Genomic DNA, 24,452 nt, shown 5'->3' with positions numbered 1-24,452 from the left:
ACCTATACACCAAAGAACGGCCGACACAACTGAAATTACACTATGCCTTGAAACTGATGTCTGCAACCCTACGGAGCTAAAATGGGGCCCAGAATGGCCAAAAACACAGTGGGATAGCGAATACAATATACATCATTCTGCTTACACACCAAATCTCATAACAATTTGAGATTTTTGCTATGCCCTACTTCCGGTGTCTCCATATGTACTATCCAAGAGAAAGAGAGAGAGAATGTGACAGCTTCTTACCGATTGCTTGCTTACTTGAATCCTTTACTTCAGCCTTCAAAACCAACTTCTGTCAGTGATACTACTCTGATACCATGTCACAAATCGCGTGGTGGGGAGACTTGCTTGAGCTACTACGTCAAACACACACAATACGCACAAGAGAAAGCTCACTCAAGAACGCAAGAAAAGAGATGGAGGCCAAAATGTTTTCTTGTTAGTTTTTCTTCTTTCTCCCTCACACAATACAATGAATACAAAGTATAAATAAGATACAATATTTAAAAAAAGTGACCTATAAAGTCAAAGAGTGCGTTACTAGCTATACTAATCAACTAGCATTATAACTATGCCAACTATAGGTAGGTGTAACAAACCAAATATAATAAGTGATAAGTAAGTGGCCATGTGAAGATCATAATGACCACCAATATGCTAAGTGTAGATATACGGACCCATCTATCCAAGCGTTGCATCATCAATTTTTGCACATGTTTAGCTTGCCATCTCAACAATGTAGAGGCCTAGCATGTATATATGAGAATTTTCAAGAGAGCAACTCCTTTCTCGTCATTGGCCACCACTTGACTATGATTCCCACTCCAAACTACTCACAGACGCACTAGACTAGGGACATTGTCACAAATGGGAGCTGATTGCTAGCATTATTTCCTGGTACACATGGATTGCAAGGTGTAGCCATGCCATAGACCTGTAGGACATATTTGCTGCAAAGACTCTCTCAAGCATTTGGATAGAGATCATCCATACTCTACTTGGAAGATGGAAGAGGCTATAGGATTTTCTTAGAGAGGGATGAGGCAGAGGAGAGATGCCTACTTGCGGATCTTGGACTCTAGCACCTTTCACCTAGCCCCTCAAATGGTTTGGCATTGTTGCCCACCAGATTGGTTATTTACATAACCATTCTATTTATGTAGTTAGCCACTCTACACAAAGTCCTTTACACTTTGTATTTTACCTCATGGGGTAGATCAATAAACCCAAGAATGATAGTTCCAACTTGCATCAAACATAGTTTCTGTATATTAGCTGCGTCAACATCTTACAGGTCAAGGATTTATTTTTCTCCCTTAAACTATTGCGTCTTTTTGCATGGAGAAGACATGAACTAGTGTATTTAAATTTACACACAATTTGAAACTTGTCGGAGCATTTCTTCCCTCTATGTTAAGTTGAAAGTTTTACCTGCACAAAACGCTCCACCTCTTCAATGCGCACCTTCATGGAGCTCATTTTAACATCACAACGAGGGCTTCTTCCCTTTGTTAGAAACTTCCATGCCTCCTTCATCGCTCCTAAAGCCTGCCCAAGACAATGCAATGAGATGGCTTTAGCTAGAGTCCTGATCAAAACAGTGAAATATTCAAATGGTAAGATATCACCTTCTCATAGTCTCTAAATCCATCTATCTCAACCTTTGCACAGGCTTCATAAAATGATGCTAACAATTCCATTTCTCCTGCTTTGGTATACATCTGAAAAAGACAATGAAAGAGGCGAACATTATCTTTATGATGTGGGGCAAAAATGTCAAGCCAGTTATATCATTACCAGAAAATGCTCTGGCCAACTAAACAACACTGAGAAGCCATACTTGAACAATTCTCCCCATGATATTTGCATCATTAGGCCAGTTTAACGTTTGCAAGTAGCTGGCTGCCAGAACATACAGTTGCTTTTGCCTGCGCAATGTTTAATTCCATTCCATCATTCACTGGTTTCTCTCCAAAATAAATAAGCTTGGTTACTGTGTAAAATATTACTTATAAAAGCATATGAAGATAGTACTAAGACTGCAACAGTTGATTCAAACTTGCGATACTTCAAACAGACATTATTGTGATAGACCAGCATACATATTGTAATTGTAGCAAACATGGGTCAATGGAATAAGAAATATGGTATAGGAAAAAACCATCTTTACTCCAAAAATGCCAAGAATGAACACCACAGGTTGAATGTATCAAAACAATTGGTTTATGCATAGATTTATGTTGTTTAAGACATGGACAAATGCGCTCATTTCAGCTATTGTCACCCAATCTCATCATTAAAAAGAAATAGCCTGCCATATCACTCACTTTGTTTGCTCTCAGCCAAAATGGTGAACTAGGATAGCCTTATCAGACCCGAAGGTCTCAGTGAGTTTCTCCTCCTACACCACCTGGCACACAAGCACATTCTGATGTTACTTGGTGACCCAGGAATGTATCCTCTTTGTATGGCTCATTTGCACATGGCAGAGACCAGTAGTTGGCAGTTCTTTGGCACTAGAAGCACATGTGGAATACTTGGTGACCCAGGAAGGTATCCTCTTTCTATGGCTCATTTGCACATGGCAGACTAGTAGTTGGCAGTTGGTTGGCACAAGACAGGGCTCTCAGATTTGTCCACAAGAACAATTGGAGACTTTGAAGCACTCTCCTTAGGTCCCTACATCAACCAGCAGGCAGACACATTCTGATGAAGGGTGATGATGAGTGGACCCTCACTACAAGCTGGCATTGATGGAGTAGAACATTACTGGGCCTTTCTAGAAGCTCATGTGGAACATTCAACAGCAAACAAAGACGTCCTTTTCATATGGCTCATTTGCACAATGGTGGACTAGCAGTATGCACTAAATTGGCACAAGACAAGGCTTGTCAGACATGTCCATGACAGTGATTGGAGACTCTAAAGCATGTCTCTTGGTATGTGCAAAAGGCATCCCAGTTAGTCTGGAGGGGGGCATGCAGGATTCTTCATTGTGCAAAGCCAAGCTTGGGGTGTATTACCTTGGGGCCTTTTTGGCAGCAGTTGGTAAGCCAAGCATATCATTACTAGTGTTACCAAATACATTTCATTTTGTTTTGTGTTTTGAGGTTTCAAGGTTTCATTTTGTTGGCTATATTGAGGTTTTGAAAAATATTAGTTAAAAATTAAGGTTGTCACATATTAGTTATATTAGAGGAAGAAAATAGATCCATAAATGAAAATGGTCATTCCATCTAGATCCTGGAGTCAAACCCATTTCATGTACCCATTTAGAATTAGCATTCATGATTTCCAAATCGTGAACAAGTAATGGAGAAGGAGGAGCATATAGGGGAGGAGGAGGTGATGGTGCACATGAGGAGGATGTGGATAAAATGTGGGCTGTAAAAGAAAAACAGCTTGCACTTTTTTTAAAAACCCTACATATTTTTTCCATTTCGCAACACTTGTGTAAAATGAAACAAAACTTTTCTGGCTTTCAAGGTTTCATGAATTTGGTTACTATTAGAGTCATTACTTCATAAGGCTGAAATGCAGACCTCTTTATTTTTGAGGTTGGTCTTATCATATCATCAATTAAGAGGTCTTGCCGGACTGGCAGGTCATGCAACATTTAGCCTCCTAGTCAAAGATTTAGGAGCTTATACAGGGAGCCTTAAAGAATGGAGAACTTGGAAGTCCTGTTTTCCATTGACCTTGTGAAGAGTGCTCTTCTGTGTACACCAACCTTGCAAGTTCGTCTTCCATCATCCACTCAATTCAAGAATGCAGAGAGCAGTTTCAGGGCGATGGGCACAACTAGCAAGAGCTCAAACAACAACACACACACACACACACACACACCCCCCTGCCACCCCCTGCTTTTCGTAAATCATACTGTGATTGTTGGAGTTCCTACATCTTGTGTCTCTCTCTCTTGCTTGCTCTTGCTCCTTCAACGCTCAACTACAGAAAATTGGTAATAAGCTAAGGTGGTTAGAAGTTAGAGGTGGCGCTTCTCACTAGTGGGACATGGAGGGAGATGAAAGAAAAATGTAAGATGGGATTTCAAACTTGAAGACAAATCCTTCGACCTCTAAGGCATTGGAGGTTTAGATATTGAGCTTTATATGTACTTTTGAGGATGCACATGATCTTTGGTTCATGCAAGATTTATGTTTCCTAAGATCCTTTTGATCACACCTAGTATACTTTCTTACAAGGGTTTGTAGGGTATCGTACATTCATGCCAAAGACCATAAATATTTACCATTCATGCTAGTTTTAATGCGGAGATGTTCTTAATGAATGGTCTGGGTGCCTTGATGTATCACTATGGTGGATTAAAGAGTTTTTTTGAAAGATGCTGACTTGATATACAAGTCTCGATGCTTAAGGCTTCTCTATTCTAGACAACTTTTACTATCCTTGCTTGCTTTGATATTATGGTATCTTGATGTTTTGATTGTTCATGGGATTGAGATATCCCATTAGTGTGTGGTAGTCTTCTTTCATTGGGAAAGGTTTGGAACTCTTCAATACAACAAAGTAGTGAAAGAGGTTGAAGGAATCAACTTGTTCTTGTTTGCCACATCAGATATAGTGGTACTCTTTGAATCTTAGATCATTGTGTTTTCTTGGGTGGTTGGGTGCATCTTTAGGGTAGATTTTGTTAGTTGCCTTGAATTTATACATTGCTCGAAGTTACTTGAGAAAGTACTGTGGCCAGAACCTACATCTATTTGAGCTTAGCACCACCAGAACACATTTACTGGTGTTGCTTGTCTCTTCTCATTGGGTTGTGTCTAGGGTTTGCCCCATTCACTGCTCGCATGACAACGATATAAAATTTCATCATCTTGGACATGAGGTCACACAACAACCTGCTGTGGCGGACTATAAATTTTATCATCTTGGACATGAGGTCACACCACAAGCTGCTGTTTCATGCTCCACGTTTACTCCATCTCTGAGGTTCGGACCTTCTTGTGGCCAGTCTTATTGCTTGGCATATCATAAATACCTATTCCCAGGCAATGATTCATAACCAGGATATATCTTTATTGGGCCACAGGGACAAGATACAGGCTGCATAACGTCATACCATGGAGCATTCTAGGGCCTTCCTTGCTGCCTGAACCCAAGCCCCTTTCCAGGGAGCATGATTTTGGGAGTAATGTCCCGCACAATGGTGATATCATCATATTCTATGGTCTTTTGATTTTATATATACTGGTTATTTCTTAGACTGTCTTGCCTTATGACAGGACTTATATTAGGAAAGTAAGAACAAAGAGTGTGCAACTCTTGATGTCTTTCCTCCGAGAAAATTAAACATTCTTTTAACACTCCGCAGAACAAAGTATCCCACAGCAAAAAGAAAAATACAAAGAAGTCTTGTAAGGGACTTCCATATCAAGTATTATGTAACAAGGGGAGGCCTATTCCAAAGCTTGAATAAACAAGGGGAGGTCTATTCCAAAGCTTGAGTAATATGTAACAAGGGAAGGTCTATTCCAAAGCTTGAATAAACAGGCAGTCAGGAGGCCTATACTGCCAGACCATGTGGGTCTGCAAAAGAAAAAAAGTGCCAGAATCCCATGTCCTGAGAAAGCATCTCTCCTCCTCATAGTCTTCAAATGACCCTGTATTCCCTCCCATCTCCTCTGGAGAGTATGCACAATCTCTGTCCAGACCCCGGAGAGATGTCCAAAAAATCAACAGCCTAGCTACATCTGGCTGTCCATATATACCAAGCAATAATGATAGCTATGAGCTCCCATCTTTGACAATGCCCTTGAATCCACACTGTCTATGAAAAATTTGGTATGATAATCCTGCTCACAAGCTTCCCTGGAATTAGATAGGCATGAGAACCCTGCACATCCTCATATCCACAAGGTGTGGGCCTTTGTCTGTGACACAAGCAACCGTCCCCCACAGCAATCAGAGTCTACAGTGCCATGAAACACCATCCTAAATGCTCTCCTCCAGATCTCCTGAACCCTTGGGCAATCACATATGCAATGCCTCTGAGTCTCCCCATGCTCTGCACATCTAGTGCAAGGGACAAGATCTCTACAATAGCCATGAATCACCTGCTAAAATGTGTCTCAATATTATCTTATGGGACTCTTGATATCAAAAACTTGATGTAACCATATTTCCCCAAAGTGTAAACTTTGTAAGAAGAAAACAAAGGGATCGTTACAAGATGAAGTGTGCGAGGAATTAACGTTATGAAAGTGATCACTACAAGTGTGGAGAGTGCAATGAACAAGATTATTTGTCATGTAGGAAGAAGGAAGCGTTGGTTCTACAAGTCTCTCAAGTGGACAACTTCTCTAAGTTCATTATTGTACCTACTTGTAACAAACAGCATGTGATAATCAAGGTCCTGTCCTTATCACAACTTTGTATCAAGGGGGGTGGTTGTATAGTTGTGTGTCCAATGTATACCATGTTCAATGGAGTCTTACTATGGATACATTGGAGGTGGGGTGTTGAGGTCTAGAACATATTTCATGTATAACGATAGAAAATCATTGCACATGTGACAAGCCTTCAAGAGAATAAAAACCCTGATTCCTAACTCTAACCCTAGGCTTTAACTCTTCATTGAACCTTGCTTGTGTCTTATCATTCCAAGTTTTCAAGCTGGGTAGCTCATCTGCAAGAGGTGAAGTGGTTCATAGTAATTCATATGCATTTCCCCACAAGTCCAGCGCTCCCTTATTGCCTCCTATGCTCTGTTCATTTTACCCATATTATACAACCAAAATATCAACTTATTGTGATTATCAATGTTCCTATGATCAGGATATAATATTGTGAGATGAGACTCATTTCTTTTAACATAAATGTATTTCTTTAACTCACAAGTATGTTTATCTTTCTAGTACCTTGAAGCATTTGCAAAAAGAATAATCTTTTCAGTGTCCCCTGATTTCATCAAAGCCTGCAGAAGAACAGTATTTCATGGTTACCCGATGGTTGAACAGATGAAAGATATTCATCCTCAGATGCTAAAAAATTGTCAGTCATATTGTAGATGATGCTGACCCTCAAATGAAACAAGGGATGTCAACAAAAATCTGTCTCACAAAATTATTATGTTGTTCAAAAGACAAATATACAGCAAACATTCTTGCTAAAACTATCAAACGAAAATCGCTACATATTTCAGGACAGACTAGTATTACAGTTTCCTTCAAGGAATCTTGCATCAAAAACACAAAGTCCTAAGCCAAATATTAGCAGTTTACATAAACTTACACATTTAATGAAGTGCTTTCATAGATGCTACCTTGGTCAAGATTAAGTACAACATTAACATTTGCGTTTGGAAGAACAAGTCAATAGTAGTTCATATTAGTCAGCTTCCTTGCACAAAAGCATCTACAGCCATCCTTGGTTCAACATCCTACTAGCATGGGAAGAAGTAGCTTGGATGCCCCTTATTTTTAACTCTGTCCACTCTATTTGTAGAAGTCCAATGTGGGAATAATAATAAAGTAATGACCAAAAATGAGAAAGGATCAACTTCCCTAAAAATCCTGATATCCACATGCAGAGCCTTTGTCCATGACCCAAGCTATTGTCCCCAAGTCACTATCATAATCTCAGTTGTGCCATGCAAGACCACATAGAGGGCTCTTCTCCGCACCTCCTGGGCCTTGTGGGAGTCCCACAAGCAGTGACTTGGTCTCTATTCTCTACATTTGATGCAGTCTACTGGGAGTCCACCAGCAGAAAGCCATGTGCCAACAGCCAAGCTCCTATGTACAACTGACCATAGGAGGAATGTGTTTCTTTCTAGGTCTACAGCTGTCATCCAATCTCCTCCAAAACTTAGCCTAGAAGGCCAAAGAAACGCCCCCATCTATACAAATGCTGGGTAGCAGGTGGCATTCCTTTGATCCTACTCATCTGCATACTGCTCCCCATTCTAGTGGTATGTCCAAAAAGGGGCATTAGTAGGGTCTTTCCTGAAAGATATTTCTCCATACCACACTCATGGATCCCACTTTAACCTCTACAGAGACCTCTTGTGATAGGCCAAGTGTCTCCATTCATCCATTGTGCAGGTAACCAGACCTAGATTTGCGTATCATCTCCTATCATTGTGAATAACCACCCTGATCCTCAGACAAGAATATCCTGTATACTTTGACTGATCCAAGTCACTTTTCACAAGGCTGCCAATATCCTCTACTACAACAGTAAAAACTATATCTGCTGGCACTGAGATAGACCTTCTTGGTCATCTACTTGTAGCTGTGGTGTGTGGCAAAGTGATGACTTCTTGTATATAGGGATGTAGCCAGCTACACTATCAGCTCGTCAAGGGAATATGAGGGGTGAAATCAAAGAGTGTAATAAACTTGGCTACAACATATGGCAAATGTCTCTCCAATAAAGTGGTAGCATGGGTGGCAAGGTAATGACTTCAGTCAATCGCAAAGTGATTCTCCAGAAATTGGCTATACCACTTGTCCACAGTGTCCTCTAGGGTAGAGGGGAAGAGTATGAGAAAAGTATCCTCCCTATCTACCCCTCTACTTTGACATAAACTGGAACTGGCAGAAATAGTCTTTAGGATCTTCAATGGCTAGCCCCTTGAAGGGGGGTAGCTTTATATTTATTCTACCTAATACCTTTTGAAGAGGCTCAAGGGCATCACTGGCTTCCATGCCCATGCTAGTCATTTCAGTCTTGCTTATGTTTTGGTGCAGAGGAGAGCTTCGCAGGACTTGATGCCTTTAAAAACTTGAACAGGAGTTTCAAGAGTGGAAATGGAAGTTAGCTAGAAGGATTTACCAGAGCAGCCTATAGGCATACACTTGGGAACTTCAAAAGATTAGCAACTTGCACAGCCGTCCCACTGTGATCGCCAAATTGTAGAGCAGCCATCATGTCAATGTAGGTATGCAGTGTGAGGGGTTTCTTATAGTATGCTCGCTTTGCAACAATCAATGTATATGCCTCATAATTCCTTGATATTTCTTGTGAATGCTAATGTGAATAGGACTGAAGGGAGAAGGCCTATTAAAAGAGAGGAGAGAACACTAGGAAGGGAAAGGGAAGTCCAAGGGGAAGAGGGAGAATGTTGCAGAGAATTCAGACAGAGTAGTGTGGATGCAAGAAGTCTGAAGACAGAGAACTCTGGGGAAGAGGAGAAGTCATGCAGAGAGTCTGGAGACAGGGGAAGACGAAAAGTCTGGTGGAGAAATCTAGAGGCAAGAAGTCTAGAGACAGAGAAGTCTGGGGAGAGGAGAGATTGGGGATCTGGAGAGGAGACCAGAGAGAGAAGTAAAATCTAGAGATAGAGGTCCAAGTCTGGAGAGAAGTGTAGAAGCAGAGAGGTGAAGTCTAGAGACAGAGGTCTAAGTCTAGAGTGAAGTATAGAGGTAGAGAGGTCTCAAGATGAGAGGTTGAAGACAGAAGTATGGAGGAAAGAGGAGAGAGAGAAAGAGAAGCATTGGGAGAAGAGAGGCAAGATCAAAGTTTGGCAACAAGGACGAAGACAAAAGAAGTCTTGGAGAGAAGAGGGGAGAGAAAGAGAAGCCTCTGGAGGAAAGAGAAGAGACCAAGAGAAGTCTAAAGAGAAGAGAGAGAAGTTTGGAGACGAGTGTTAGAGTGAGATGGTTACGCCTAGAGTGGAGAGAGACAAAAGTACACAGATTTACAAAGAGCACACTTCTATTGACACAATATGATTGCTTCATACAATAGTCACCTCCAGTCTCTTTTTACAGCTGAAGAGGGGAGGGCAAAAGATCTTCATACAATATCTAGAGACCTTGGAGTTGTGGGAGGAGATATTCTCCTTGAATATTATGTTGAACTCATTGAGGTGGGAGGCAATATTGGTACCCTCATGCATCTCCAACTCAAACATTCACATTCATGGCATAATTGGTTGGGAATCGCCGGTAGATGCATATTGAGTGTATGTATATTTAGCAAAGGTACAAAACACGGATGTACTTGTGGAAGAAAAAAGAAAAAGAGATGAAGATATTGCAGGGACATCTAAAAGAATGACAAGAAGAAGTATGGATCAGCCTAAAGCTGCAAATCAGCCACCTCCCGAGCATGTTATGGAAGAGGTTAGTCAAAAGCAAAAAAAGGATAACAAACAAGTGGGAAAAAAGAAGGGCAAGCAGCCAGGATATAAGTTGCAATCTGACATTGAGACAGCCACAGATCTTAAGAAGGTTCTTGAAGAACGGATCTTAAACGAAACGGTCCGTACGGTATGATCCATACGGTACCGTACGGTACGATTTCGTACGATAAAACTGGTCTCTTTCAGCCACCTGGCCTGCGCGTGCTCTTTCCGCATTTCCTGCGCCCCCGCGTCCCGCATTTTGCACTTTTCCTACACTTTGTGCTTTTTGGGGGTGGGAAGCCTTGGATACCTCACCTCACCCCCCTTTTCCAAATTCCAGCCATCATCCATGCAAAACTTAATGCTTCTCTTTGGATTCCTTCCAGGCTCCAGCTTGCAGCCCTCTCTTTAGACTTTGGATTCCTTCTCTCTTTAGACTTTGACTGTTTGAACTTTGAACTTTGACCCTTCTCTCATCTACAAAAGGTGCTCCTCTCCTCCATGCTTCCACACCAATTCAGCAAGCACTTATAAGTTGCCATTCTCATCTTCCTCTTTCCCGCACCCTATCAAAGCATTTGCCATTCTCAAAGAGTCAAATTTCATCTCCCATCCCCTCTATCCCATACCCTATCAAAGCATTTGCCATTCTCATCTCCCATTCCCTCTCTCTCACTATTGCTCTTCAACTTTACCCCAACCCTCGGGCCTCTCGAGTCTCCCTCCCTTTCAACTTTCAAGACTCAAGTTTCAACTTTCAAGAGTCGAGAGTCGAGACTCAAGCATCTCTCTCTCTCTCTCTCTCTCTCTCTCTGGCCTCTTATTCGTCATCGGCACCATGACTCCTGAGAAGCACGAGGCCTTCAATTTGCATGCGACACAAAGGAGTCCAACTCCCACCATTGGACATGCAAGTATTGTGGAAAGTGCTATACAAGTGGTGCAACTCGGCTTTTCCAACATCTTTCCAAGAGGGGGAGGCAAGTTGCTCCATGCAAGGAGATCCCTCCAAACATTGCGGAGGAGATTCTTGCCAAGATGAGAGGGGGATCCACAAGAGGAGGAGGAAGTGGCTTATCGACACCAACTCCTATGCCTACTAACGAGGAAGAATCCAATGTGGGCGTATCTTCAACCGATGCAGGAGAGGCCTCTACCATTGGTGGTGGGGGCTCCACATCCGCATCCGGCTCCGGCAAAAGACAAAAAGTGGATGCTCATGCGGTGCCGGAGAGACAATCATCTCTCTCTCAAGCACCCGGTCATGTGCGTGGATCGGTTGCCTTCCTTAGAGAAAGACAACGACTTGTGGACATTGAAATTGCACGCACGGTGATTAAGTGCAATCTTGCATTCAATGTCCTAAAGCAAGAGCAATGGAAGAAGATGGTAAAAGCAATTGCCAATGTGGGTCCATGTGAAGGATGGACCGGTGTCACATACAACGGCATGAGAACAAGAAAGATTGATGAAGAGAAGGAGAGGATTGATAGAGCCCTTGATCCTATTCGGGCCGTATGGATAAAATATGGTTGCTCCATTCTCACCAACGGATGGAGTGATCGTAAGAAACAGGGCATCACCAACATACTCGTCTCATGTCCACTCGGCACTTACTTTTTGCGGGCCATCGATACCGGCAAGAGGGGGAGAAAAACGATGGGCGCATTCATCTACCGCCACATTCGACAAGCTATCATTGAGGTATACATTGCAATTTGCGTTTTAAATTTGTTTCACTTTCTTTCATTATGATAATATCATGATTCATAATTGAAATTTGATTTATACATAACTTGTAATTTGTAAATTGTAGTTGTAGGTGGGCCCCTCAAATGTAGTGCAAGTTGTTACCGACAATGCATTGAATTGTCGGCGCATGGGCCGTTTGCTTGAGGCCGAGTTCCCTACCATTGTGTGGACTCCATGTGTAAGTCATTGTTTGGACTTGCTCATGGAGGACATTGGGAAGCTCAAGTGGGTGAAGAGGGTAGTCCGTAAAGCTACATCAATTGTCACATTCTTCACGGTAAAGGTAAAGGTGCTTGCGATGTATCGTGAGCATAGCACACTTGAGTTTAAGAAGTCTTCTTCAACTCGCTTTGCTTACATGTGGTTATTGCCGGAGCGCCTTTATGAGGTGCGGTCCACCTTGCGCCAAACAATGGTGTCCACTCTATGGAATGAGTGGGATGAGCATAAGACAGAGGAGGCCAAAGCTATGTAACGCTTGTGCCTTAATGAGCAGTTTTGGCAAAAAGTCCATGCCGTTATCATTGTTGTGACTCCCTTTTATAGAGTGTTACGTATGAGTGATTGCGAGGGGTCCACTTCTAATTCACTTCTTTAGAGCGGCAATGGCGGAGGCATGTGCTTGTACAGTGATCACAGAGACACAGCATGCACATGTTTTAGAGATAGCAGAGAGGAGATGGGCATAGATGCGTAAGCCCATCTATGGTTTTACCGCATTGGTACATCCAGCCTACAAGTCACCGGTGATCATGGATGATAGAGAGTTTCGTTCAGAACAGCTTGCTTATTTGACTTCTCGTGTGGTCCCTGTTAATGACCACAATGCAGTGCTAGAGGAGCTAGGATGCTATGCATATCAGAGAGGGCATGTGGCTTTTGCTTCTCCCACTTGTTGGAAAAGAGAGTCACTTGTGAAGCCTTTATTTTGGTGGCAAAACTTTGGATACGCACTGGAGACCCTTCAGCCCTTAGCCATGAGGGTCCTTGCCTAGGATTGCTCTTCGGGTGCATGTGAGAGAAACTGGAGTACCTATTCTCTCATTCACAAAAAGATTCGTAATCGTCTTAACACACGACAATTAGAGCGGCCAGTCTATTGCCGCACTAACTTACGCATGACGAGGGCTATGATGAGCATGGGTAGTCCGAAGCAAGTAAAGTTTAAACACTTAACCATAACATTTAAAATTTGTTGTTTTAACTTTAGACTTTGAACTTTGAAGTTTAAACTTTATACTTTACAATTTAGACTTTAGCATTTAGCATTTACAATGAATCATGATCAATCTTACGTGCATCATTGCATTGATGATTGTGTAGGTAAATGTTGATACATTCAAGTTGACGGGCGACACTCTTTCGAGTGTACATAAGGAGGTGGACGAGGAGGAGGAGATGATTTTTACAGAGCTCTATAGAGAGCTTATAGCAGCAAATACTCGTGACACTCGCAGTCAGCGTGCTCATGGACGAGGAGTTCGACTAGGCGGTAGCAGGGGCATGGTCATTCGATGCCCTCCATCATCGATGAGGGGTGGTTCGAGTGGCTTGCAAACATATGTAGGGCGGGGCTCTAGCAGTCACATCCTGTGCCTCATGATGACATCCCCCCCTTGCCTACACAGTCACCATCTAGGGAGCCATCATTTGATGATGATGGTAACCTCATCAGTGAGGATGAGTATGAGTCTGTCTCATCATCAGATGTCGAGGAGTCATCTTTAGACTCTCTTGATGAGCACTCAGATGGTTCTGATGATGATGATGATGATGATGATAGTGATGCCTCATCATAGAGATGCAATCTAATAGTGGACTTAGCCAATGTATCCAACTCCTTCTAGTCCTCTTCAAACATATTTGCAAGTTTTGTATCTATACTTCTTATTGGCTTCAATTGCTTCTTTTGTATTATGACATCGTTTTCTCTTTCTGCCAACCATCGAATTTTATGATGTTATAGAGTTCCCTATCCACTACAGATGCTAAAGCCATTCACAAACAACTACGAAGTAGAAGAGCACAAAAACTTTTATCAAAAAAATTGCGCCAATGATTGGCAAAATTTTTGTAGCAACTACTCAATATATCCTGAACCGATAATAAGCCAAATGAACCAATGATGAGCAATAAGGCATATAATAATGTCTAGCAGCTATGCAAATCAATGCATAGAATCAACACACTATATCACTGTTTCAATGAGTCTTCATGAACATAACTGTACATTACATGGGAACACCACACATGAGCTCTTTTGTATAGCATGAAAAAGCTTTGAGTTGTATTTCACAATTGTATGCAATAGCAAGTGTTCGAGTTGTCTTCACTTTGTATATAGTGCAAGGATAATATTTTATCATGTACAAGGTAGTTTAGTGGTTTACTTTTTGTTGCTATGCTTGGTGACTTATGATTTTTCTCCAAATAGATTTTTGACTTTTCTCTAGACTAGACTTTTTCTAGAGACTTCTTGGACCTTGTGAAGGCTTTGGATTGAGGCTAGCTTGGACCGACCTCAAAGACTGGCCCACCAGAGATTTTTCCTCAAAAAATTCTGTTTGGAGACTTTCTGAATAGACTAGACCTACTCTATAAGGGCTCCCCTGACCTAAAGATTTTTTGGGCGACAAAGACACCTTAAGAACAGTTGTCATTATTTCAACTTTAGATGGTAAGCTAAAGTTTGATATGTGGTGGGTAGTTTAATGGTTAAAGAGATATGTAGGAAATCCATGGACCAATGCACAAATGGTTAGGCATTGGCAACTCGCGAAAAAAAAGAGAAAAAACAATGTAAAGGCAAGAACTAGGATCAAGAGTGGTCACGAAGAAAATCCAACTCCGAGAAAGACATTGAAAGCTTCCATTGTGGTAAAAGATGTCATATCAAGGAGGACTCCTATAAATGGAAGCGAAAGCACAAACATAAGAAGGATGACAAGGATGCTGACAAGAAAGAGGGCAAAGGCAAAGTGAAGGTTGAGGAAGTGATTGCACTAACTACACATGAAGATGATGCTAAAGTGTTGTTTACGTCTAGTCTTTGTTAAAATATTGAGAATGCATGCTAAGGTGGATCACTGATGAGCAAATAGACAATCATAATGAGGCATAAGTAATGACAAAGAAGAACAATTGATATTATCCCAGCATAATGCAAGTACAACTCAATGATAATGATAGATGAAATGAGTATGGGGATGAGTGCCTTTTATAGGCTTACAATAGGTGGTATTGGTTGAAGTTCCCCATGTAAAAAAGCAGTTTTAATATCCAACTAATGCACACTCCATCCATAATGGGCAGCCAAAGCAACCATAGACCTGATGGTCGTCATGTGGGAAGTAGGAGCAAATGTCTCCTCAGAGTCAATGCCTTTCTTTTGTGCATAGCCTTTAGCTACAAGCCTTGCCTTGTATTTTCAATGGATCCATCTGCATTCCGTTTCAGCTTGTAGACCCATTTTATTCCAATGGCTTTCTTCCCAAAGGGAAAAGACACTAAATCCCACGTTTGATTCTTAGTGATAGAATCCAATTCAACTTGCATTGCTGCCATCCAATGCACACTCTGTTTTGCATCCTCAAAACATTCAAGCTCCTCATCATCAAGGGTGCTTGCTGCCATAATAAACTCCATGGTATGTGCAGTATCATGCATACGAGCTTTTCTTCTAGTACGACCGGCCATGGGTGCATCCAGATGACTATCTTTCACAGTCTGTAAATACCATCTAGGCATTTGTCTTGCCTCCTGACTGTGCATAAGCTCTTGCTAAATTTCAGTTTGAGCACTTTGCTAAATATTCAGATCAGCCAATGGCTGATTTTTTTCATTTTCCAATGGAGCAATTGGCTGAACATTGAGTTCACTTGCTGAAACTCTAGCTGAATCACCAAATGTAATGACCAGCAGCCCTTCAAATACATCATGGGCAGCCTGATATGTATCTAAACCAGCAAGGAACAATTTCTGATTTTTCATCAAATAATGCATCCCTACTGACAAACACCTTTTAAGAGACAAGATCATAGAGTCTGTAGCCTTTGCTTTCACTACTGTATTCCAAAAAAATGCATTTGACAGCCTTGTTATCCAACTTTTTTCTGAGTACCTGTGGAATGTGTGCATATGCAAGGCACCCAAAGGTACAAAAGTGTCCAACAGAAGGTTTTCGGCTATTCCAAGCCTCAAAAGGTATAATTTTCTTCAATGCTTTGGTGGGGCATCTATTCAAAACATAGCAAGCACACATAACAGCTTCCATCCAAAAACTGTGTGGCAAGCTCTTTGCTTTCATGGCCATCTCCATGAGTGATCGATTTTTCCTCTCTGCAACCCCATTCTGCTGTGGAGTATAAGCAATAGTATACCGATGGACAATGCCCTTCTACTTCAAAAAAGAATTCAACATAGAGGACATGTATTTCCCCCCTCCGTCCAAACGGAGAGTCTTAATTTTACAACTAGACTCGTTTTCAACAAGTGCAACAAAAGCCAAGAATGCATCATACACTTCTGACTTTTTGACCAAAGAGTAGACCCAGCAAAATTGAGTAAAGTCATCAATAAAAGTCACAAAATAGTAACATCCTCCCAATGACTTTGTCTATATAGGCCCACATACATCTGAATGCACTAACTGCAACCTGACTGTTGCTCTAAAAGCAACATTGCGGGGAAACGAAAAACGATGCATTTTTCCCAAAATACATCCTTCGCACAAGTGCTCAGGAGGTCTCTCCAATATAGGTAATCCATCTAGCATATGTGTACGTTGTAAGAGGATCAAGCTGCCAAAGTTCACATGCCCCATCCTAGCATGCCATAACTCTACCTGTATCATAGTAAGAGTAAGAGTGGATGCCAAGTATACTGACTGATCAACTGAAAGAGCATCCAACTCATATAGCCCATGACATAAAGTGCTTGTCAAGACCAAAGTCATGTGTTCTTTGTCTCTCACCATGCATCTGTCATCCTTAAATGTGACCTGCAATCCACAACGTGCCAAAGAAGAAATAGAGAGCAAATTCTTCTTTATGCTTGGCACAAACAAAGCATCCGGTAGGTGGAGAATAGAGCATCCACCTATTGTGAAGGCATTGGCAAAAGCATGTGGAGAGAAGGTAAAAGAGTGGCCACGATTGCTCCCTTACGCTTTGTGGGCTGACAGAACAACTCATAGTGCTATTACAGGATATATGCCTGCAGAATTGATGTATGGTCAAAAACTTATCATGCCAATAGAAGAGATGACAGTCACATGGAGTTTGCTACCTTGGGAGGAGGAGTTGAATCGAGAGGAGTTGTTGACCTTGCACATTAGACAATTGGAAAGGAAGTCAGAAGACATAGAGGCAGCAGTTGCAAAATTAAGGGCAGCAAGGATACAGAACAAGAAACGGTTTGACAAAAAACATAGACTAAGACCAAGAACCATTCAAGATGGGGATTGGGTATTGGTTAATGATAGCAGTTTAGACAACCAGCATGGTGCCATGCGTAAAGTTTCCAAAATATGGTTTCGACCCTATGTGATAAGCCATGTGTTTGATAATGCTACTTATGCATTAAATGAACTGGATGGGACAGCCATAAAACTTTTGGTAGCATGGAAAATGATCAAATTATTCAAGAGGCGGGAATCTACTACCTACGAGTTGCCAGAATTGGAAGAAAATGGTGGCCATGATACAGGGGATAGCCAGGAAGATATGGAACATAAAGAAGCAAAGGATATGGTTATAGAGGATGAGGAAGACTCAGAATCCGGTGACAACTAGGATTTTGGCACATACCAGAGGATGTGCAGGTTCAGAGGGGGTGGATGTCATGATGCTATGCAGACATAGTGTGAAAAAGCATGGAATGCATCATCATTCAACTTCTTTATTGATCTAGAGAGTCAATGTGAGCTGTGAGCACAATCTCCCCAATACCTCTAACAGGGTATGATGCATTTTTGGCACACCGTATAGACTTGCCAACTGGAGCTGCACCAACAGAAGCAAATAAATCTCTACGAGATGTAATATGCCTAGAAGCACCACTCTCAAAAAACCAAGTGCTTGCATCCTCAGTAGAGCTCAATGCTCGATCAACCCAAGAAGTGTCATAACTACATGTGTAAAAGCAATAGTCCCTGTCTGCAACAAAGAACACGGACTCAGTAGCAGTAGAAGGAGCATTAGAAACAAACATTCTTGACTCCTACTTGGCAATGCGCTTTCTGCACTCAATGATGTAGTGGCCTAGCTTCTTACAATAATGGCATTTTTCCTTTTTGGCTTGCGTGCCCCCTTGTTTTTTACTTGCCTATGATGTGCGAGAAGTCCCAAAACTCTGTGGAGCATTCTTTACTTGGCTACCTTTGCCCTTCTGTCTAGCCATAAAAGCCTGCTCAGAGCCTATGGCATCCACACCACTATTTCGTCTCGTTTGCTCCTCCTCTAGAAGCAAACTGACTAACTGAAGAAAAGTGATCGGCTATGCGGCAAGCTATGCGGCAATCCTCATGGTGAGGTTTAAGGCTGTACGAGAGGCGGCGCTTCAGACAAACGGGTGGGCAGCGCTCAGCAGGCGAGCGGCTCTCTAACGACAGACAGGGGGTTCTTAGGTGACGAGCGGGCGTGGCTAGAGGCAGCGAGTTTGGCGGGCGTTCAGTCTGGCGAGTGGTGCTGCCAAGACAAGGCCAGGTAGGTGCAGGACGAAGTGCTGCACGACAGGGGGCACTGGTCAAGCTGCTGTAGTATAGGAGGCAGGTCGAGCTGCTGCAGGACAGGGCGCATATGTGGTGGTCTTGGGGCTGTGGCGACAGGGAGTAGAATTGGACTTGAGCACAAGACTCAACTAAGCTGAACAGAGCCAATGCTCTGATACCAAATGTGAGATGAAGATAGGATCGAAGCTCAGGACAGAAATCAGTAGATAGTACGAGAGTGAAGCACGACACCCAATGCAATAGACAAAAAGAGTGTGTAGTGAAAGTACAAGGTACAACCCTTAAACCTTAGGATTGCAGGGGGTGTTCACACCCGAACACGATAAGTGCTCGTAAGTGTGTGACATAAGCACATACGAAATAAGACCATAAGTCTGGGGAAAAAAAACCTCTCCTACCGAGAGTAAAAAGTGCCCCAATGTCCTACTGATCACCGACACTCCTATGTGAGTGTAGGCATAAGTGAGGCGTAAGTGAAATACCCAACAATTTCAGCAACAGAAAAGTTGAGCACAAGTGCCAAGAAGCACTAGGTGATTAGTATCAAGAGATACTAAGTGACTAGTATTCCCTTTGAACTTGAAATCTTCAAAGATATTTGAGGCCTTTAAGATCTTGCAGGTCCAAGTCTTCCCCTCCTTGATTTGATGCTGGAGTAGCACAAAAACTCAGATTTGATCAGAGGCAAAGCTGATTGTGTCAGATGACACAATGACAAGAGTCACTAGATCAGTGTCAAGAGACACTATGCTTGACTATGCTTCAATCTTGCCAAAAAAAAAAACACCGAGATCTCCCCCCCTCAATGATCTATTGTGAGAATGTATGCCAAATCCAATGATATTTGAGTGGTAACACTGTGGCTTGAGTGGCAGAGGAGAAAAATGAAGTGAAATAGAAGCTTGAAGTTGAAAGAGCTATGGCTTCTCTGTTAGGGTTACAACAAGCGACTGATTTTTTGCTGATTGCAGCACGTATAGGTGATTATATAGCAAGAGATTTGATGGGGAGGTAGATTAGATAGTAGGCTTCAAAATCCCTATGGAAATCGTCAGCATTGTTGCATGCATGGACTGCGCAGGCTATATAAACGGACTACAAGCGCGAACAGGTAGCGACTATGAAAACACGCAATACTGGAGAGGAGAGACACCAATGTCACACTGTAAAGTGATAGGAAGGAGTGCCCTGAGTCAAGGAAGAGTTCCCCAGAAGAAAGTACGAGCTAGAAGGGCTTGGTTTGAAAGATTCAAGCCCTCCATTGAAGGTGGATGGCTATGGAGGTAGGTGAGAGATTCATGGGAAAGTGGAGGGAGCCAGAAATGCAAATTAGAATGACCCAATCAATGGCCTAATGACTCATTAGCTTAAAACCCGCTTTGATACCATGTTAAAATATTGAGAATGCATGCTAAGGTGGATCATTGATGAGCAAATAGATAATCATAATGAGGCATAAGTAATGACAAAGAAGAACAACTGATATTATCCAAGCATAATGCAAGTACAACTGAATGATAATGATAGATGAAATGAGTATGGGGATGAGTGCCTTTTATAGGCTTACAGTAGGTGGTATTGGTAGGTAGAAAAAGGTGGAAAGTAACCATGGTATTCACCAACTGTGGTTTTAATCAACCATGCATACATGACCTTGTCTAAGGCTTTATTTGCAATGTATTTCTTTTCCTTGTTGTTCCTTACAAAGAGGCTATAGTGGATGTGATTGCACATTTCTCAACGATTTTCCTACAGATGTGAATCAAAACTGGATACTTCTGGTGCCTATTTTCGTTTAGCTTCTCATAGGCACTCGTTCTATTCACATGACAATAGCAGACATGGATCTTTTCACCTTGTCAAAAATGGCACCAGCTATGGAGGAGAGACAAATGAGAGACAATGACAGTGAGTGAGGTGAAGCAAGAGAGTATACTTGCTGAACTAAAAGATTCAATCATAGTTAGATTCAAACACATATGATTCAGCATATCCTTTAGTCTCTTGGGTTGTCTACAAAGTACTATGATGTAGTATGAGTCATGACATTTTGTGATCTTAATGGGCTAATTATAATATTAAAATTCATATAAGCCCCTTGTAAAATTTCAATGTTTTTGTGCTTGTTTATTGAAGTGTAAGCTTTGTTGGAATGTTTACAAATCATATTAGGGTTCCACTTATCATTCTTATACGTTTCTAGTTTTTTAAGAAAAAAATTAGGGCACCATATGATTCAGCCCACGGGTCTCAATCATACTTTCATCCGTAACGTATATTATCAACTATGGATTCAATGAAAATACAACTCCAGTTTAGGTCATAGGTTGACCTATCCAACCTTCCACGAACTAGCTAGAGTTTGGTTTACTTACTCTAGACCCTAGTATCAGTACTTAAATGTCCTAAAACACTCGCTGTACACACACTACATTGACACTTTAATAGGTGTTCACAACACACGAATTACATGAGTACTACCTAGAATTGGCAAATTCTAACACCCTCCTACAATGCCAATGTGATGAAGTACAAGGATGATTAATCACCAAAGGGACAATAAGTTCAAGGACATTCGAAAAGCTTCAAACTTCTCACATGGTGATGCTTTGGTGAAAATGTCTGCAACATTGTCCTGTGTGGATACGTACATCAAGTTGATCTCTCCTACATAGTATCTCTCTCTGATATAATGGTAATGCATCTCAATGTGTTTCATGTGAGCATGAAACAAATGATTTCATGCCACTGCAATAGCACTCTGACTATCAAAAAGAATGGGTGTAGGACCCCTCTAATAATATATCTAGATCAGCCAACAATCTACATGGCCATACACATTCCATTGTTGTTGTAAAGACTGCCCTATTCTTAGCCTCACAAGATGAGGTAGCCAATCTAGGTTGTTTCTTACTTACCTATGAAATGCATGAATGGCCCAAAAACAAAAAATGTCCACTACTAAATTGCCTAGCATCTAAGATAAATAAGATAGCCAACGACCTGGCTGTAAATTGCAACATCATGCGTCTCTTCACCATCATGCATAGACAGCTTTAGACCTGGCTCCATAGGAATGCACATAGGTTTGCAATCTCGCATGTATAACCCATGTAAAAGCTTGTCCACATACTGTGACAATGACATGATGATGCCATGCTGATTTTGGGTGAATTGAATCCCCAAATAGTAGTGTAGGCAGCACATATCAGACATAGCAAATGCATGTTTCAATTCAGACTTGAAATCTACAATTTTATCCTCTTTAGTTCCATCGAGCAGCATATCATCAACATAAACAATGATAACCAGAGTCCCTCCCTTCATTCTTAATGTATAGAGTGGGAGCAGTTGGAAACATCAAGTGCTTGCTGTTCGAGAGTATGTAGTGCACCAACAGCTTGCTGTAATATGTCTACCTGGCCATTTACAGCAGCCACGGACTCCAAAGAAAGTGATAGAAGACCCTCAAAGACATCACCAATGCCATTGGTGGATGGCATCTCAAATTGATAATGTGAGAATTTAGCATTTTCAGTAAATATAGCATTCCAACTGACAAATATTTATTTTGCGTGTGAATCGTACAAACAATAGCCCTTGCTCTCCCAACTATAGCCAATAAAAATTCATTTTACAGCTTTGTCATCAAGCTTTCGACAAAGTTCCGTTGGAACATGTACATATGCTATGCATCCAAACACTCGAAATAATCAACCTTTGGTTTCTTGCCATGCCATGCTTCAAATGGTCAGATCGTCTTTAGCGCTTTGATGGATGCATGATTTCAGACATGATTTACACAATAAAGGCCTTCAAGCCAAAATTTGTGTAGCATCCCTTTGCTCTTAAGCATACAATGAGTCATCTCCATGAGTGTCTAATTCTTCCTTTCAGCAATACCATTTTGTTGAGGTGTCGTTCTAATAGTGGCTTGATGCGTAATGCCATTTTCAAGCAAAAATGTCTCAAAAGCACAAGACATGTATTCCCCCTATCTATCCATGTGAAGTGTTTGCACTTTCAAGCCAATTTCAGCCTCAAGCTTTGCAACAAGATGTTTAAAATACATAAACACATTAATTTTTCCTTTCGGCCCATACACCCATGTATACCGAAAGTAATCATTAATAAAAGTGACAAAATAAAGATGATCGCTAGGTGCACGTGTTCTCATGGGAGCATAAACATCTAAGTGTACAAGCTGCATTTTCCAAACAACATGTACTGAGCTATCCTTCTTTTTTCTTTTTTGCAAGTTAAATGTGGCTAAATATATTACTCGGACGGCTGATTACAACAACGGAATGCTCATGCTCAAGAGACTAGTTGGAGCTGATGCAAATCACAAATACATCATGTATACAAGCCTCTCAAGGCGGTCTGGGGGGGATGGGGGCAAGAAGCCATGGAGGGGGGGTGTAGCGCAATTTGGGGCTGCCTGCCTGCATCATGAAGAACAGGTCCTAGCCACCCCAGGTGCGAGTCTCGCCTTGCACCTAGTCCCACTAGCCGGAGGGAGTGGATGATTGAAGTTCAAAGCTCTGCCAAAGTCGCATATACTGAAAGGCACTCCCCGCCAAAAACCTCCTAACAGTGTGCCTTCCAGATGTACCATCCTGTAAGACTCCCTACGATCTCCCATACCTCTGAGCGGTCTGCTCTCGTTGTGTACTCCAAGAACCTCAGTGGTTTCTTGGCGACCACAGTGGCCAGTCATAGCCACTCTCCAAGGTCCCACTCCAGCTCATCAAGTGGCCTACTCTCCCATATCCAGAGGCGCCACTCCCACGACTCCTCCCAGAACACATAAGGGTCCAAACGCCAGGTCTTTCCCTGGAGACCAACCACACGAATCCTCCTTCAAGGAAGAACAACGATCTCCTCATCCTGCTGCCCTCTGTCAAGGACCAAACACCCCCCATCCTACACGGTGAAGAAAATCTTGTGTAGGGGGCACCGCCCACTCTACCTATCACCTATAGGGGGATTCTTGCCGGTGAGAATCTAGCGGCCCACACCTCGCCAGGCTCCAGCGGCTCTCGGATCCAGGGGTCAAGCCACTCCTGAGGGATCGTAGAGTCAATCTCCCTTCTCCTCAACTCAACTCCTGGCTGACAACCTGATGCCTACTGCAACACCTCCTGATCCACCATCTTGTACACCTCCCACCACGTCCTGATAGTACAAGCAAGACCAACCTCCCATCCAACCCACTGGATGTGGAGGCACTCGCCAACCTGTATTCCGTCGCAATCTCTGACCTGGGGGTTCCAGACCACCGGCTGGTGGTCTATCTTCTCTTGACATCTTGGGGGCTTTTGAATTAAGGCCTTGCGGAGGCCTTGCCACGCATGAAGTAGACTGCAAAGGAAGGAGGTTCTGGGTGGCATGATCTAGGCAGTCGTGAAGATCCATCTCAAGGATGGCCTCCAGTCACCACCAAGCCTCAATCTGCACTCCTAGAGACCCTCCTACAGAAGGACCTTTCAGGCTTGCCCTCCCTGGTGTGAGCTCACAGACTATTAGCTTGCCCAAAAGGACCGGGCTCTGAAACTCTAGGTCTATGATTCCAAGCCCTCCCTCAAACCAATACTAGATGATGGTCGCCCACGCCACCTTGGCCCGAGAGTCCCTGGAACAGTCTAAGCCGGGCCCAGAGGAAGTTTCGCACTAGGCGGCAAAGCTGAACCACACAAGACGAGAAGCATCAACACAAGACAATGTACCAAGTCGTTGTTAGGAGGACCTGGTTGACTACCAAGGGCCCGCTAAGAAGAGGCAAATAGTATTCTAGTAGGTCAGCTCTTGCCTGATAGAGTCGAGAACTAGAAGAAACTACTGCGGGCAGGAGTGATGTCGAGTTCC

General features: G+C 42.4%; 2 protein-coding genes across 2 annotated transcripts in view; one reads left to right on the top strand and one right to left on the bottom strand.

Moving 5' to 3' along the window:
• The window catches only part of LOC148036455 (uncharacterized), a 225,699-nt gene that overhangs the window by 54,063 nt on the left and 147,184 nt on the right, over window positions 1-24,452 (bottom strand). The window contains exons 19-22 of the mRNA XM_087678435.1: window positions 6,891-6,946; window positions 1,847-1,934; window positions 1,635-1,727; window positions 1,438-1,554 (exon numbers count right to left, since the gene is read on the bottom strand). Of these exons, the coding sequence (XP_087534561.1) occupies window positions 1,438-1,554; window positions 1,635-1,727; window positions 1,847-1,934; window positions 6,891-6,946 (354 nt within the window). The remainder of the gene's footprint in view (window positions 1-1,437; window positions 1,555-1,634; window positions 1,728-1,846; window positions 1,935-6,890; window positions 6,947-24,452) is intronic.
• LOC148036457 (uncharacterized) lies at window positions 8,970-11,857 on the top strand. The gene is made up of 2 exons (XM_087678806.1): window positions 8,970-9,300; window positions 11,313-11,857. The coding sequence occupies exons 1-2, from the start codon at window positions 8,970-8,972 to the stop codon at window positions 11,855-11,857; spliced, it is 876 nt and encodes a 291-aa protein (XP_087534932.1).

Source organism: Lygodium microphyllum, chromosome 5, assembly GCF_053477565.2.
Source record: "Lygodium microphyllum isolate KBCC chromosome 5, Lygodium_microphyllum_v1.1.10, whole genome shotgun sequence".
NCBI classification, from domain to species: Eukaryota; Viridiplantae; Streptophyta; class Polypodiopsida; order Schizaeales; family Lygodiaceae; genus Lygodium; species Lygodium microphyllum.
Note: the sequence above shows the minus strand (reverse complement) of the source record. Positions and strands in the feature narration are given on the sequence as shown.